Source organism: Cariama cristata, unplaced genomic scaffold (assembly GCF_000690535.1).
Source record: "Cariama cristata isolate BGI_N322 unplaced genomic scaffold, ASM69053v1 scaffold37823, whole genome shotgun sequence".
In the NCBI taxonomy this organism is placed as follows: Eukaryota; Metazoa; Chordata; class Aves; order Cariamiformes; family Cariamidae; genus Cariama; species Cariama cristata.
This window is the reverse complement of record NW_009607301.1, coordinates 8,250-24,560: the sequence shown is the minus strand read 5'-3', so window position 1 is coordinate 24,560 and position 16,311 is coordinate 8,250. Positions and strand designations below refer to the sequence as shown.

Below are 16,311 nucleotides of genomic sequence, written 5' to 3'. Positions count from 1 at the left end.
GGAAAAAAAAAATTATAAAAATATAACGGAGGCATTTTGTTTCCGGAGACCCACCATGATAAAGTCCCCTAGCTACTGCTGCTTTGGAAGCAGAGTCTAAATTTCTAACACCAGCACTAATGTGAGGGGCCAGAGAATTGCAGGCTCACAGATTTCAAAAGCTTCTTGAAGTCAACGAGCCGAAGAGCGTGGTGGTGCAGCTCTAGCGCGGGAACAAGGATTTACAGCAACGCATAGGGCTGAAACGGACACCACGGAGAACCCGGTGACTGCCAACGTCCCACGGCTCACCTCTCCCGTGGCACACCTGAAACTCTGCACTCCGTGGATAAATGTCAAAACAGCTCCTGTGTGGAAGGAACTTCTGCCTCAAGATCAAAAAAAAAAAATAATAAAGGAGCAAGTAAAACGTGCCCGTTTGGACATGGCTAGAGGGATTCAAAACATGGGACTATTTTAAAAGGGCAACATGATGCTAGTTTAAAAGCTCTTAAGGGTGTAAGAGGAGAAGAGGGATTTTGTGGGACAAATCACCTCATTCAGAACTACGTTGCGGTTTTTTTTTTTTCTTTAAACTGTCAGACAATGGTGATGGGGACATGTTAGGGAGGCAGGAAAGGCAGCTTGTACGATCTCCGCGGGGTCTCAGCAGCAGCCTCGGCCACACTGCAAAGGGAACCGATCTGATTGTTCGAAAGTGAAGATTTATACAAAATAGCTTCAGTTTTGTTCTCTGCACAGTATAAGTACCCACCACGCGCACACACACACACACACACGCAGTGCTGTCCCTTTAAAATTTAAAACACAAATACTGCAAAGTGGCAAATAAGAAAAAATAAAAAGCAACTTTTTTTTTTTTGGCAACTTTAGAAAATGGTTAAGAACAATGTGGCATTGGTCCCTAAATCTAGAAAAAGATATTTGGGCACAACATTGAAAGTCAGAATGAATTTGTTTTCAAGAATTCATAACATCTGAAAAAAAAAAAAAAGACTGTAAAAGTAGCACTTATTCTTTTTGACTTGACACAGTCACATAAATTCATTAAAACATCAGGGAAAAAAAAAATCTTTCACTAAAAAGCTTGGCTTTTAATCATCAGCTCTCGTTGACGTGAATTTAGAACAGGAAAGCTCGTACTGGAATGCTGCAGGCTGCTGCTTGCCGAACTGGGGAACTGGAATGTGCCTGGGCTGGCGATGGGGCCAGCACCGCTCGCCCCGCTCAGTCCGCGATCTTTGCCATCTGCTGCTCCAGCTTGGAAATGCGCTCGTCTTGGTTGGTGATCGTGTCTTTTATAGATTTCAGCTCTTTCAAAATCTCATCCAATTTGGCTTCGTTTTGCTGGAAGACAAGACAAGAGATGGATTTGTTAAAGAGAGCTGGCAGGACTCAAAGTAAGGGGCTCCTCCGAATGGGATTCTCATGAGCCGTAAGCGCAGGCAAGTGGGGTGAGGATGCAGCAGTTGCGATGCTCAGGGCAGAGACCAGCACTTCCAGCAGCAGCAATGCCAGCTTCAAGGACATACCGGATCACCATCTGCTCTTTAACACCCTTTATGGACCTACTTGACTGACAGCTGTCACTTCCACATCTCCGCGTATTACTATACCCCGTGTTAGCTACAGCCCCCCAACTACAGACTTGTACAACCTCCTTCTGGACCTGCACAGCCTGAGGTTCCCGTGTCCCACTGCCTGTGCTGGGTTTTACACACACAAGAGGTGCACAGAAGCTCTCCCAGGCAGGAGGGTGGCTGGAACAACAGACCAAGCTTTCCTTGGTGTCACAATTCCCAGTAACCTTCCACAGCTACAGAAACCTTGCCTGGAACACCACAACTCAAGTACCACCTCAACTCCAGGTCACCCACCGACATCCAAGTCCTGGCGTACTTGAGTCCTATGTGCTTGAGCTTTGTTATAACTATTTCTGAAGATGCAGCACCCTGGTAATCATGTCTTGGCCATCATCCCCAAAAGCTTGTGAATTTTACTCACAGTGTTTGAGGCATCAGCTGCTTTCTTTGGAGCATTTATGAGATCACTTTTCTTGTTTGCGGCAGGTTTGTTGTCCAGTATGTTCTTCTTGACCACCTTGAGATCCCTGTTCTTGCCTGGAATGTACCCATGCTTCAAGGAAATGAGAAGGGGATCAGCATTCTTCCCCTCAAACCACTCCTCTGCTTCCAGAGCTGCTTCTGGCCCAGCTGTATCAGGGTACAGGTCATCCTGGAAGAGGTCCGACTGCAAGCCAGAAGAGATGAATTGGTCAAAGTGCTTAAGGGCTGGAAGGCACGAGCTGGCTTCAAACCAATAACCAGGAGGTAATGCTCACCTTTCGAGGAACCGTCATGATGATGGGCTCACATTTCCTCTCGTGAAGCTTGAAGAACCTTTCAAAGAAAAAGAAAAGGTGTGACTTAGACGTGAGGACAACAGCGTGCAAGGGAGCCCACTGCTCGGACCATCGAGACAAGCACCACACCAGTGATTTACAGGTCCACACCTGCCAGCCCTTCTGCTCACCACTCACACGTGTCTCCACACTCCGGTCACCCCTTGCAGTTCTGCTCTGGGCCAGTGCCACGAACTCCAACGTCCTCAGCCTGGCCACCAGGCCCTGCTGCTGAAATATTCATGTGCTTTGGGCAAGTGCAGGCTCTGCTCCCTTTCAGGGGCTCCTGCTTTCATTAATAATCAAAGGAGCACCAAAAGGCTCCAGAGGCAACATCCAGCATGTTCCCTACCAGCGGTGTGCCAGGAGCCACTGCAGTGACACAAACCTGCTTTCCTGAGATGCTTTCTTCCTCTCCCATGTTTTCTGAATCACAGCTCCACTCTGGTCACTGCACTGCTGCTTTAATTACCCTCTAAATTCCCAAAGCCAGGTTCCAACCCTGCTTGCTGTGTACAAGCTGGAGGTTCCTAATCAGACTTAGGCACCAAAATTTTATCATCAGTATGTTGACAGTGCAGGCTGCAACCAACCTGATGCTAAGTTTTCTGCAGATGATCTGCTAGATATTATCAGTCATTCATTTATAACAGGCTCAGCCTAAGTCCCAGGATATTTTGAGGTTGTATGCTGTTATGCCCAGCACAACTATTGCTTCACATCACAGGTCCCAACAATCACTGCAGAAGCAACAGTGTGGCAGAGAGGTCTTTCCAACAGTGGGATCCTACACCCAGCAGCGCATGGTTTGCCAGCTGGGAGCACATACGAGGGTTTTACAGAGGGCTCTCAGCCCCTTCCCCTCCTGCCACGCTTGTCCTTTGCCTGCAGAAAGCTGGCTGACGTGCACTGTAGGAACATGGCTTGCACTGTCTGGGTGCAGGAGCAGGACTTTCCATTTCTGAATGGCTGAATTTGTGACAGGGTGGCTTGCTAAGCCAACATCACCCACTCTGAAAGCCTCTCTCCTTACCTGGCAATCTCACACTTGTTCACATCGAGGCCCCTCTTTGGCATGAACCCCATGCCCCTCTGCGGCTCTTTGCTGCTGAAGGTGTTGAGGTAGTGAACGTAAGGGGATTCATCTGTGATCTCAAAGTAGCGAATGCTGCTGTCACCCTGCAAGAAATGAAAGGAGGATCACTCCAGAGGCTGGAGGGGCCAGCGCTCCCAGTGCCCACACACCTGCTCCCTGCTAGGTCAGGCAACCATCGATCTCACCCGATAGCCCTTTCTTCCAGGAACACTGCTACAGAGCAATGCACAGTTTATACCTCTCTTTTTTTTTTTTTCCCTAAGCTAAAACTTCCATTGCTTACCAGTCGAATATGCCTCTCCTCAGGCTGCTTGCAGCAGTTGCTATCAGACAGCACGCTGCTCTGTTCTCACTACCCGCATGGCATCAGCAGAACTACCACAAAAGCTGTAACCCAACTATATTAGCCAAATGGTTTCTCAGCAATAAGCGCTGCTCTTCAAAATATTGCGGTACAGGAACCTGAGCTTGCGCTTCAAGACCAGGGGTGTCAACTTCCACATCTCCTCTTGCGAAAAAGCTCAACTTTCTGCCACAGTCAGACAGAAAGGCTATAAACCAGTTTCTCTTTGATTCCAGGCAATTCTACTACACTAGCATCTCTGAAACAGCAGAAGAGGTAGCAGATATAAACCAAGTATTTCTCATTAGCTGTTTATAAAGATGAGATTCTTGAACATTCTCGTATGGATTCTCCTTTGTAATTACTTGTTCATCTTGTCTTTGGCTCCTATCTGTAGGAAGTCCAAAGCTGTGGCATCAGAAATGGGCACTTTAGAGCACTTAATGCCTGCAAATTGCTTTTAGAAAGGAGCACGTGATTCCAGTTTTCTATTATTTAACCCCACAAAATTACAGTCAGCGTGGCTACATGCTTCATCATCTTCAAGTAGGATAACATCTAAAGTGTACCTTCCTCCCACACTAATGTACAATCATTCAGGTCAACACCAACAAGAGATGTTTTGATGATGGTATTTGATTTGTTGCATTAAGAGCAGCTTTACCTACATAAATGCATCTCAAAGAAACATCCAATTCCATACCAGACCCTCACAGGCTCTCTGTATGGTCCTGCAGAATGAGGATCAAACAGATTTCACAGCAGCCTGATTTGTCTGCAGCCCTGACCATTGCTGCAGTGCTAATTTTTTGGTTCTACCTTTCTCAATCAAGATACTTGGGGAACATTTCACAGGCATCATTCATTTAACAGGAGTCTCCCTCTAAACACACCCAGTTATTCCAAAAGCTTCTCTTTACCTTGCCACACAAGTAAATAATGTTGGTATCTGGATCGTAGAATGGCAGCAGGACCCCATTGCTGGTGTCCATCTCATGAAGAGCTATTGGCTCCTCCATGTTTTTCTGGAAATAAAAAATGCTGGTGATGTTAATGAAGAATGGAAAAGCTCATGTTAACATAGCATCTAAATTATTAACAGTTCTTCATAGCCTGTGAATATGCAGCGGTGCCTTAAGCACCCTGAAGGATCTGTGTGTTAGAATAACAAATGCTGGAAACGGTCACAAGCTTATTCAACCCCCAAGGACATTTTAATCACAAAACGCAATAAAAACAGGACCCAAGAAAATTCAGCAAGTCAAGGGGAAGACGTGACATAGTCAGGTTAGTGAGTATCTCGTGCCAGTGTGATGGGACTGTTGCTGTCTTGCTCCGCACGTATAATGTATAGAATGAAGCGATCTCCATGCAGTACATACGCTCTCTGTGTACATCTTCTCAGGCGCTTCAAACGTGTATGAACTATGAATTTAGCAGGTGACTGCAGGTCTGGGCTAGTAACTCAACGGGCATTACAATAGCAAAGTAGTAACGGGACAGGAACCTACTGGATTCCAGAGGGCAAGCTGCCGTTCGCTCATGCGGCTGAAGCCAGTCGTGAAGATGTTTCCATCGGCGAGGAAAATGGCTCGCATGGGCCGGGCTCCCTCGTGGGTTTTCTCTTTCTCCTGAAAGAGATTTACAGGTTAGCCTCTAGCAACAAACAGAAAAGCCCACCTGGTGACAGTTTCTCTTCTAGCTGCACAGAGTCGCTGGCAGGACACACTGCTCCTCCATGCAGGATGCCGACTACATGGAGCAACATCCAACCATCTTTGCCTGATGCTTGAGGGAAGAAACCAATTACTAAACCACAAAAGAAGTGGTCATTCCTGGCTCCTTTCAACTTTGCCTATCAGACTCTTGCAAGGTTGAAGGAAGACTTCTTCGCAAGCTACAATACATATGCAGGCTGCTAAATCTCCGCTTTGCGTACATAACTTTGTAACTGTAATTATACAAAAGGATTAGATGTGGAATTACACTCCTGCGGGTTTTAAGACTGAGCCCTAAAATCCTGATTCAAACACTAATCCCAATAAACCCGGACAAATCCTTCAACCACTGCTATCCCTTCTGTAATTTTTTCCTCACTTTGAAAAACACGACTAAAGACAGTGTATATATACTAAGCACGAAGGTTCTTTCTCTATATGCTCTTGCTAACCCTCTTCTGGAATGAAACCCAGTTGCTTCTTTAATTATCATGCAAACTTACAGCAACAATTTCTTGTTTCCTGGGGTCAATAATTCGAACTTTTTTGTCTTTGGAAGCTGTACAGATTAGGCTGCCATTGCGATTCCAGCTCACATTGTAAATCATATCCGCATGCATGTCATCCAAGTTTATGAGGGCTTCACCTGTTCCCACGTTCCAGATGATGATTGCATTATCACAACCTAAAATAGAAAATAACAGCTAAAGTCACAACACTGGTGTATACAGAAAAAAAAGCCAGCAGCAGGGAACAAGGAATAAAACCTGCTGTAGCTCCAACGCCTCAGATACCATCTCTTAACCATGCTCTGTGCACCATCATGTAGGCAGAGCCGCAGGCAGCACATCCTCACTCAAATACCAGCTCAGAGATGGCACAAAACTCCTCCCTTGAAAGTGCCGAGCACCTTCTCAGAGGTGCTGTAGCTGTCCCAAACAAAGAGAGTTTATGCAGGACTATTTGGGCACTGCTCCCACAGATGGCCATGACCCCAGCCAACGTGCTGCCTGCACACACTGGGTGGGCAGAAGGGACGGGAGAGGTCCCCGGCAGAGAAGCAGCTGAGGGGAAAAGCAGGAGGTAGTGATGCAGCTGAAGGAGGTCTGTAAAAGTGTTTCCTGGCCACTGCTACTGCAGGAACTTTGTGCAGGAGCTCTCAGGTCTTGGCTCAACTGCAGGACTACAGAGCAAGAGATGCCAAGGGCAAAGAGGTGATGTTCTTACAACTCTATACATGAGAACACTGGCTGGCAGCCAGTCGTTGCCTTCTCAGGTCAGAGAGATTTGCAGCAGAAAGAGTAAAAGCGGCATGGATGGAAAACAGGCAAGCGACAGCAGGAGAAACAGTAGAACAAAGAGAAAAAAGAATGGCAGGCAGCAAAAGTTGAGGTCAGCAGTTTCACAAGGACTACAACCATCAGGTAGGTGGTTTTGTTCACAGACTGGACAGCAAAAAGGCAAAGAATACAACCCAAGAAAAGATGACAGCAAAATAAAGAATGGGACTGGAGGACCAGGTAAGGGAAGGAAAGCAAAATGTGTGACTGAGCAATTTCTCCTAACGCTCCCGATGGGTGAAAACATGTAACGAGGCAAAAGATAACAATCGCTCTGAACTCCCAAAGGGCACAAAAGTCTGTTGTCACCAGGAGGAACCCTGAAGACTGCAATGACCTGACAGCATCCCTTCTCCTCTGTGTTTCTTAGGAGTAATCCTGGCCGGACTGCCTGGACACACACATCTTGCTGCTTGTGAGTATGGGAGTCTGAGGAAGCTACCTAAAAAAAAAAAAATCACCTCCTCCTTTTGTGTGTTCTCACATTGAGTTTCATTACATTAACTGCCACAAGGTCTGCATCTCCAAGCATTTTGGGGGAAACCAGATCAAAACCGAACTAGTACCTCAGAAGGCATTCATATCAACAGAAAACACACGTGGCTCATCTGAAAGAACTGGCTTCTTTTATTGGGCTCCAACCTAAAGGTCATGCTATGAAAGCCTCAGACCGCGCTAATGGATAATGACTTAGCCATTTTATTTCTATAATGATGTGACTGTTTTTCAGCAGTCAAAAGAATCTCATTGCACAGACCGTACCAGTCAAGGAGACAATTTGGAAAAATGCTGAAAAGGAAAGCTTATGGAAGGGCCAGCCAGACTCTGGGATACCTTGCAGGGATCAGTGAAAAGGAGAAACAGTTGGGCGTTTTATAAAAGTATATGAAAACAGGGATGAGGAGAGTCCAGATGTAAACAGCTACGAGTGGACAAAACTTGCAGATCAAATAAAATCTGGGACAATTTTAATACTGTAATTCATGCCTTCAGACAATTTTCTGGTTCTTGTCCCTGTAAACTGAAGATAATAAAAGGCCAAGATAAGGAGGGGGCTGTGAGCCACGTGTCCCAGTGTTCCCAGGTACTGCCATTAGTCTCATGATTCCCCGGCCCCAAGCAGCTGGGAGAAGAAAGAAAGAAAAAGAGTTAACAAGCTTTTCTCCAAAATCCCTGGTGTGCAAGCAAAATGTGAGGAAGAGATGCTTGTTGATCCCACAGCCCTGACGCGCCATACCTGCACTGAGCAGCACGTTGCGTGCCGTCGGATGCCAAGCCACAATGCCGACTCTCTTGGAATGGCCTTCTAACACTACCACCGGTTCCGTCAGGGACAGGGTGAGTCCGTTCTCGGGAATCTGCCACACCTGGAAAGGGGGAAGGAAGGACGGTTAGCCAAGGGCCATCCCCTTTGAACAGCCCGTTACTCGTTTGCTTCCTGCATCCTGCGCCACGCCACCACAGAAGTCCGAGTTGTCACTTCTCAGTATAAACACAGGAAGAAAGAATCAGGGAGGGAATCGTTACCAGCCACCCATAAACCTTTGCCTGATCTGTGCCTAGCGTCCTTCCTCACTCACGTTGCCAGTACATAACCACCGGCTCCTTACGCTGCAAATGCCCCGTTATCGCTGTGTTCCAGAGATCCACTCATCTCTGATGCTGCCTGAGAAGGATTTGAAAAAAAATATGCCTTGCAGCTTAAATTCCATCTGAACGAACTGCTGCCTTTTCAAATTATGCTTGTCCCTCGGAGGGACGATACTGCAGCTATACTGGTGCGTACTTTTTATTTCTTTAGAAATACTGGCAATTAGTTTTCACGTTATATTTAGAGCCTCCTTTCAGATGCCATTTAACTGGGGAAGAGCACTTTGGTCCTGACAAAGGTTAAAGTAGCCCAAGTCAGCGTTGCAGAAACTACCTTCGAACTGCCTGTTCACTTCTTGCCTGCTTGGTTACACAACCCTTCTGTTGCAAGCATCTTTGGGAAAATGCCATCAGGAGGAGGAACAGACCCCCAAGGATCGCAGAGCTCTGGAATTCCAGCTGTGGAGTCAGAGCGGGTTTATTCACTGAAGGAGGCAGCTTCTGCAACTGGCAGGAACCAGGGATGGAAGAGACAAAACCCATCACCCCGTGCCCCAAGGCAGGATTAGCCCTACCAAAACTATTCCTGCAATTCAGCACTGGACAATCATCTTTGAACTGAATTTGACCTATATACAGTGTATTAAAAAATTAAATAGCCCATCAGTGAGCAATTATAGCTGCCTATAGGTAGGTGGCAGCATCAGAGCACATTTGCTTCGCCTCCTATTGTTTGCTTTTTCTGGGGCTGGAGAAGAGGGCTTGCCAGACCCTGCCCACCATGCCCAAGCAAGCTGTCAGAGCCAGCAGGTGCGAGCCGTGCGGATTTCGGAAGCGAAGCAGACAGACACGCGTGAGGGTGACATGGATTTTTGCACTAAATCCAGTTTCTCCCTTCTCGCAGGGATGGCTGCTGCTTAAATAGAATCCACCGAGATGAAAAAATTCTCAGCACGTACCAGCTCACCTCTAAATAACCCTAAAATGATTTCACCTTTCACCGACGTCGTCCCTCCCAGCACCTTCAGCATCCCAGGAGGAATAACCTGTGACGGGCACACTACCTCGGCAGAAAATTTCTCCTCAAGGGTTGAAAATGCCTCTTTCTCTTCCTGCCTGATAGAACAGTGCTAGCAACAAGATGACATAAACTGAGACTTTTACCAGCAATCATGTTTTAAAAATTGGGTTGCAAACCGGAGCTGTTGAGCCTGGAGAAGCAGGATGTTGTCCTGCTCGCTTCCAATTCCACCTCGGCTTTGCTAGCGACTGCAGCCACAGCACGCTCTTGGAGGCTTGCACTAGAAACACAACGTGCCTTGCGAACCGCAACAAATCATTTCACCTGCCCATTTCACAATAAAACTGGGTTACAAAGCCGTCAATTTTTATAGAAGTGGCTTTCTTCTTGCCAGGCAGGGAAAAACAACCTGAGAGCAGCAACAGTTTAAAATGTGTCTGCTGACAGGGGGACTTTAACGTAGATCTGCTAAAACCGGTACCTGCACTTAACTTCGTAAGTGCATGCAGGTGTCTCAGGTGAACCACCTCCAAATCGTGATTGTAAGCAGTGCTGCAACGCTGCAGAAAACAGGTATTACCTAAACCAGTGAGTTGGAAAAAAAAACCCACGAGAGCTGGGAGACCCCAGGAGAAGAGGCAAGGCAGGAGAGCCTTGGGCTATGAAGCAGAGGTAGGGGAGGTGCCCAGCAGAGCTTTAGGTGCGGGGGCAGAGGATGCTCGACATGAGCAGCTCGGGTCTGACAGCTCTGCCTGGCAGGCAGATGCTGGGGCAACAGCTGACATGGGGAAGAGAAACAGGAAAAAACACCAAAACCACTTCTCTACCAGATGAAAAGGCCATGACAGCCTAGACTGACCTACGCCAGGCTGATGTTACACGGAGGATTAAGCAGGGAGCCAGGCATCTCATTATTCCAGAGTCTTGAGGAGCCTTTAAAAACAGTGAGCCCTGATGAACACAGCCATTTCTTCCCCCAAGAGTGATGAAGTGACCTGCCCCAACTCACTCAGCCTCACTCTCTTTGTAGGGGAAGCTTTGAAAATTGAATTTCTTCACAAAAAGATGCAGGAACAGCACACACAAGGTTCCGGGCCAAGGGTGACCTGCAGAAAAGCCACACAGGGCCAGCAGTGGAACCAGAGCAGCTTCTACGGCTGCAGCTGCGGGCAACCGGAGCAAAGGGACCGGGTCCCCGAGATCCCCGTTTCTGTTTTGCGCTGTCTCAGCCGGGAACGATGCAGGGACCCCTCTGTGGAAGTGTAGTTTCACAGCAAGGTAATTTGAGTGCCAGAAAACTCCAGGACCAAGTTTAAACGTGAGCCAGCGAGTGCAGGGGGTGGGAGAGGAAAGGGATGTATTAGAGGCAAAATACCAATGAAAAAGATGTTTTTAAAAGCCTCTGGAGGACAGACACTTTTTTTTTTCTTTAAGGGAAAGCCCCTACAGTGTACAGCAGCTGTAGGCCAGTGTAATCCTCTGCAGATTACAGAAACTATTGACCTAATAATCCTGCTTGGTATTGCAAAAAAATAAAGCTAGGAGTGTGAAAGGTCAGGGTATGCTCCCAAGCGACCTGGCCCACTCATTCCTGCACAGGGCGGGGTCCCTGTCTTCAGCGTGGGATGAAATTCAATTCACAGGGCAAAAGGAGGAACTTTCCCTTTGGATGCAGGACCCAGCCTGCTGAAGGTGAGGACTCAGGATGAGTACACAAAGGAAACTTTAAAATATTGCAAGATCAATAGGACATCAGTAACAGTTTGTCAACTCTCCCGCTTGTGGGGGTTTGGGGTGGGTGGGGGTTTTTTTATTTTGGGTTTTATTTTTTTTCTTTTTCAAGTTAACACAGCTAGTTTGTTTGCGATCGAGGAAGTGAAGTCACGCCACGGAGGTGTGTAGAGGTTTGGGTCTCAGAGGAAGAGCAGGAGGGAAAGGTTTTGCACAAACAGCATATGAGAAAGAAACTAAAGCAAACTTCTTCAGCACTTCTTTTATACCCTTTAAAGAGAATCAGAAACTGTCTCTTCTGGCTCTACACCAACCTGCAGAGAAGATTAAGCCAATTTCTAGGAACAACATCAATTCCTATATTCACATTACATGAGGAAACAAATGAGTTTGAGCCCCGGGTTTTATCTACGTCTCTGCTCCCGTATCGCTGCAGGAAAAGGCACTTTGTGCATCCATTTTTGTAGCTGTAAGACCTTCTCCACAGTTAGCTGGTCCTGGTCCATCCTGTCCTCCCACTACCTCTTAACTGCCTGCTAACAGGTTTGTGTCCCAGGTCATGGCAAGGGCTCTGGTTAAATTTTTAAAACAATTTGCTCAACCAAATGAACTCTACTCTGGCCGTTACATCCAAACTCATCAGTATTCACTTTCTGATGAAGCAAATTTTCCATACCTGAGAAAGGCCCTCTGATACCATCTACAAGGCTTTATATAATCAAACATTTTCCAGCTGAACTAAAAAACCTGCAGTACATTACAGTCATTCAGCAGAATACCAAGCATGAATATTGAAGTAATTCCTTATTTGTTGGCACAAGAAAACATTCTTCAAAGAGAACACCAGAAGAGGCCACAGAAGGTATCTGCATGTCCCAGTGGTTTAAAAGAAGTCTTTCTGAGAGCAATTTGGAGCGGAGGAGATGGGAACTCCCCGTCCTGCTCTTCTGCAAAAGAAGAGAGAAATTCAACAAGAAAACAGCAAATGGGGCAAGACAGGCTGCTGCCATTACCTACATTGCATCGTTTGTCTGATTAGGGCTCTTGTGTTACATTGGACATGTGAAATGGGCCGCGTTCTGGAGAACTGAGAACAAGCTATAAAGAGGAAATACTTAAACACTTGCAGACTACAAGTATTTCATTCTATCTCGAACTACTCCAACTAGTAAGGGCAGGAGGGGACAGAGGCCAATGCATGCCCCAAGGAATACCCAGCGTGGGACGAAGGAAGAGCATTTGCTCCTCCACGAGCCTACGCTACCACAGAGAAGAAAGCTGGTGATGTTTTGGAGAGGTCCATCCTACTTTTTTCCTCTGCTGGGATCAGACAGTGATGTGCTTGTACCTGCTGGCACCGTGACTTGCACAAAGGTGGTCTTGCAAGGGTGAGCTGCCCTAAGCATTGCCCCCCACCATTTTTTTTTCTTCTCTGCCTCCAAATAATTTCTGAATGCATCAGATGTGACAGCAGAAGTAATGAGCATATCACCTGAAACTGTCAGATCACACCTATCAAGTCCCTTTCATCAGACAAATCTGGTTGCAGCTGCAAACAGTTAAACCTCGAAAGCTGTCCAAGCACCAGAAAAAGATGTCTTCTTTCCCAGTCCCTTACTTCAAACCCTAGTCTAATGATCTCAAACACTGTACCTGTTCAACATTTATATGCAGCTCAGAAGGTATTTCCACCTTCTACAAAGATATCTGAGGTTTTATTTATAGGAAAATGTTTCCAGCTTTTGAAAGGCCCCAGTTAACCTTCCTGGTGCAACACCAAGGGTGCAGACAGTTCAAAGTTACAGCTGCAGGCAATCAACCCTCTTCATCTCGGAGACATGGGTTAGATACCATCTGAAAGCCCTGCTCTCTCCCCTCAATACATGTCTAGCTGACATTGATGAGATCTGTTGTGGCAGAGAGTAAAATCCTAAATCCTTGAGTGCCAAGGCACAGATGGTCTTTAAAAACATAAGGTATTCTTTTAAAAGCAGCTGGCACTTCTGCAGAAAGCTGCATGATTTCCTCTACCACATCACTTTTTCTCATTTCATGTTGGCTAATGAAGAGTTCAGAGCTGATGAACAACCACATATCCTTTAAAGTAAGATGAGTTTATTCTGTGACAGGCTGTTCAGGAAGCAGGACTCCAAAACCTTTGTTGAAGAAAAGCAAAGAAAACAGGATGCTAAATTATCCGTGCCAGGACAGAAAAGCAATTAAAAATGGGAAGGCTCATTAGCTCATCCAGTTTGTTTCCAAACAGTCCAGGCCAGGGTTGTTCTTTACATACTCTAGCTCCATCCAGCCCAGTTAACAACTGTCCCAAATGATTTGGGACACATCATTTCCCATCAGAAGTTCTGCGATACTTAACAGGAGATTCACCTTAAGTCTTCAGTTCTCTTCCTTCATTGGTACCGCTGACACTCAGCTTCGCTGCATTTCATACCTCCAGCTAACACACACCTAACAATGTCCAAATCCTGAGTTGCGTATGCTTCTTCCTTCAAGCGCAGCAAGGACTCCCTTATTTCACCTTCCCAGCTGCTTGCTCCCTTCCACTCAAGACACAGCCACACCAACAGATACCGTACATGAACACGAGTGTGCAAACTCACAGCCAGCTACACCTCAGCGTCTGTCCACATGCATGCTGGCACCGGGGACGGAGGGGATGCTCACCTCCTGCTTCAGCGCGTGCGGATAAGCAGCAACCACAGAGCAGACACCCGACCATGAACCCACGTCCCACAGAGTTTGTTCGCGCAGCTGTAGACTTGATTCTCTCACAGACGGTTTGCATCTACATTAGGAGTGTTTGGACAACTTGTAACCGAACGCTGTTGGTTTTTCTACATAATTCAATCCCTCTGGAGCCTCACAACATACTTCTCATTGCACTTGGATTAGAGACTGATTTTCGCCTCCAAGGAGGCAGCTATGGACCTTAGATTGGCCTGCTTCTGGTGATGCTTCATGTTTCAGAAACTGCTCCTTCTGACTCGCAGCCCTTCTGGATCCTGTTTTCCGGAGAAACATTCCTGCATCCTTCTAGCTCAGTAGTGAACGTTACAAACACAGAAGCTTGTTGTTTTGTTTAATATTAAATATAGCACATTTTGTTAACATGCTTTAGCTTCCAAGACTGAGAGCTCACAGGCAAGAGCTGCCCCAGGATAAGCCTCTTGGGATGAATCCCCTCCCAAACATTTTAACGATGAACAGAAGCAAAGGAATTTATCTGACATGATCTATAATAAGATTTCAATATAACATTCAGCCTACAGCATTTCTAAATATGGCCAAAGATCACTGAAGTTATTTGGCATTATTTCATCTCACAAGGATTTTCTTTCACTTATTCTGCTGTGTTTGCATACACGGGATTCCACATCCATCACGGACCAAGGTCATCTACTGTTCAGTGGGCTCTGACTGAGGTAAAACAGGTCTCAGGACCAAGGCTGGCAGGTGCAGAATTTGGATTGTTCTTTATTTGTTTATTTAAAAAAGCCCTTTTGACATCTACTCACAACCTGTAGATATAGCAAAAAATTAAAGCATCATCCTTAAATCAGGAGCTGGAGCAATTCTGAAACCTGATGGGTTTGTTCCTCTCCAATCCCCCCCTCTTCCCAACAACACACCACTGCATCCGTAGGGACATTTGAGGTAAGGAACCACCTCCGTCTTCTGCAAAGCACTACAAATCAAAACACCTCACCACCGACACTCCTTCTTCTCTTTCCTCTTCCTGAACATCAGACAAATCCCCAGGGGAAGGAAAAAATGGCAGAGCAATTGAAGACAAAGCCAGGAAGACACAGGCCAAGTCCATTACACCAAGTGCCATCTCAGTGCTGAAGAGATTCTTAGAAGCCTGAGGTTGCATCTTCTCAAACAGTAACGTGAGAAGAAAGTACCAATTGCGAAAGTCCAAATTCTGCTGTTATGCAGGTAGTAAAGCTCACTCTGCTATATTTGCTACAATTTTTAGCTAGGTCCTGCAGCCAAAATAGCATCATTTCTTAAGCTGAGACAAAATGTGCAGAATGCCCATGACCACTCCCACCACAGCAAGGACTCTGCCCTCGGTGTCGGAACAGGAGATGTCTTCAGAAATACAAGTATCGTTTGCAGCAGCATTTTTAGCGTGAAGGAAACCCCACCCCGCAAGACAAATTAAATACACTTACCATGACAGTGCAGTCCTCAGAGCCACTGGCGATGACCTGGTCATTATGAGGACACCAGTCTATGTCCAGCACTGGTCCTGTGTGGCCACACACTGTTGGGTAGGACTTGTCAATTCTGCCTGTCTGAAGTGGGGAAACAAGAAAGAGAGCTGTAATACACAGACAGCACAGAGTGCATCTCAGAGTGGAGGAAGATGTTTCTTAGTTCTCCATTAACTCTTTCGGTATTCACAATTTCATGAAGTTTGAACCATCTCAGCGATTCTCTTCTCCAGCACCAACTACCTGGAAACTCTTAATGGTGCAAGAAAAGGGTTCAGAGGTTCAGCACAGGAGCGCTCTGCTCTCCCTCGGATGCAGGGATGCTTTGCTGCCCGTATCTCAGCATTTGCTGTGACATCGTCCCTTTGTCCATCCCCAAAGTTTTGGGAAGAGGGCTCTGCCTGACCAGTGAAGCTCTGGTTTCGTCTGTGCTTCGCAACGGCGGCCAGCAACAGCTAAAGATAACCAAGCTAAAATTTTAATTGAAGGGTGTTGCTGATCATTGAATTTACCAAGTCTGCTTGTTTTCATCATACAAGTATTTCATTTAGATGGCAAGCTTTTAGGACATAGTTGTGCAGAGTAAAATACTGTTTTCAGGAATAAATATTGCGGACACAGACTGCCACAGCCACCCACCCCCGATCCGTACCTGCCTCTCTATGGCCGGAGGACCAAGGCCACCAGCATGCTGCCAAAGTCAAGCTCACTACACAGATAAACTTTCCAAGAAAACAAGCTAATGAGATGTTCCCACTTGAACTGAGGGAAATCTAGTGATGTCAACGCAGCTGTTGCAAAGACACCAACTTTGCCAACTGGGTCTAGAT

General features: G+C 46.4%; 1 protein-coding gene across 1 annotated transcript; it reads right to left on the bottom strand.

Moving 5' to 3' along the window:
* Positions 1-854: 854 nt before the first annotated feature.
* LOC104158904 (coronin-1C) lies at positions 855-15,588 on the bottom strand (the record flags this gene model as incomplete). The annotated part of the gene is made up of 9 exons (XM_009696673.1): positions 855-1,347; positions 2,005-2,250; positions 2,342-2,399; positions 3,435-3,580; positions 4,761-4,865; positions 5,352-5,471; positions 6,062-6,243; positions 8,136-8,265; positions 15,440-15,588. Coding segments are annotated over 9 exons (1,256 nt in total), but the record flags the coding sequence as incomplete, so codon positions are not given.
* Positions 15,589-16,311: the final 723 nt, after the last annotated feature.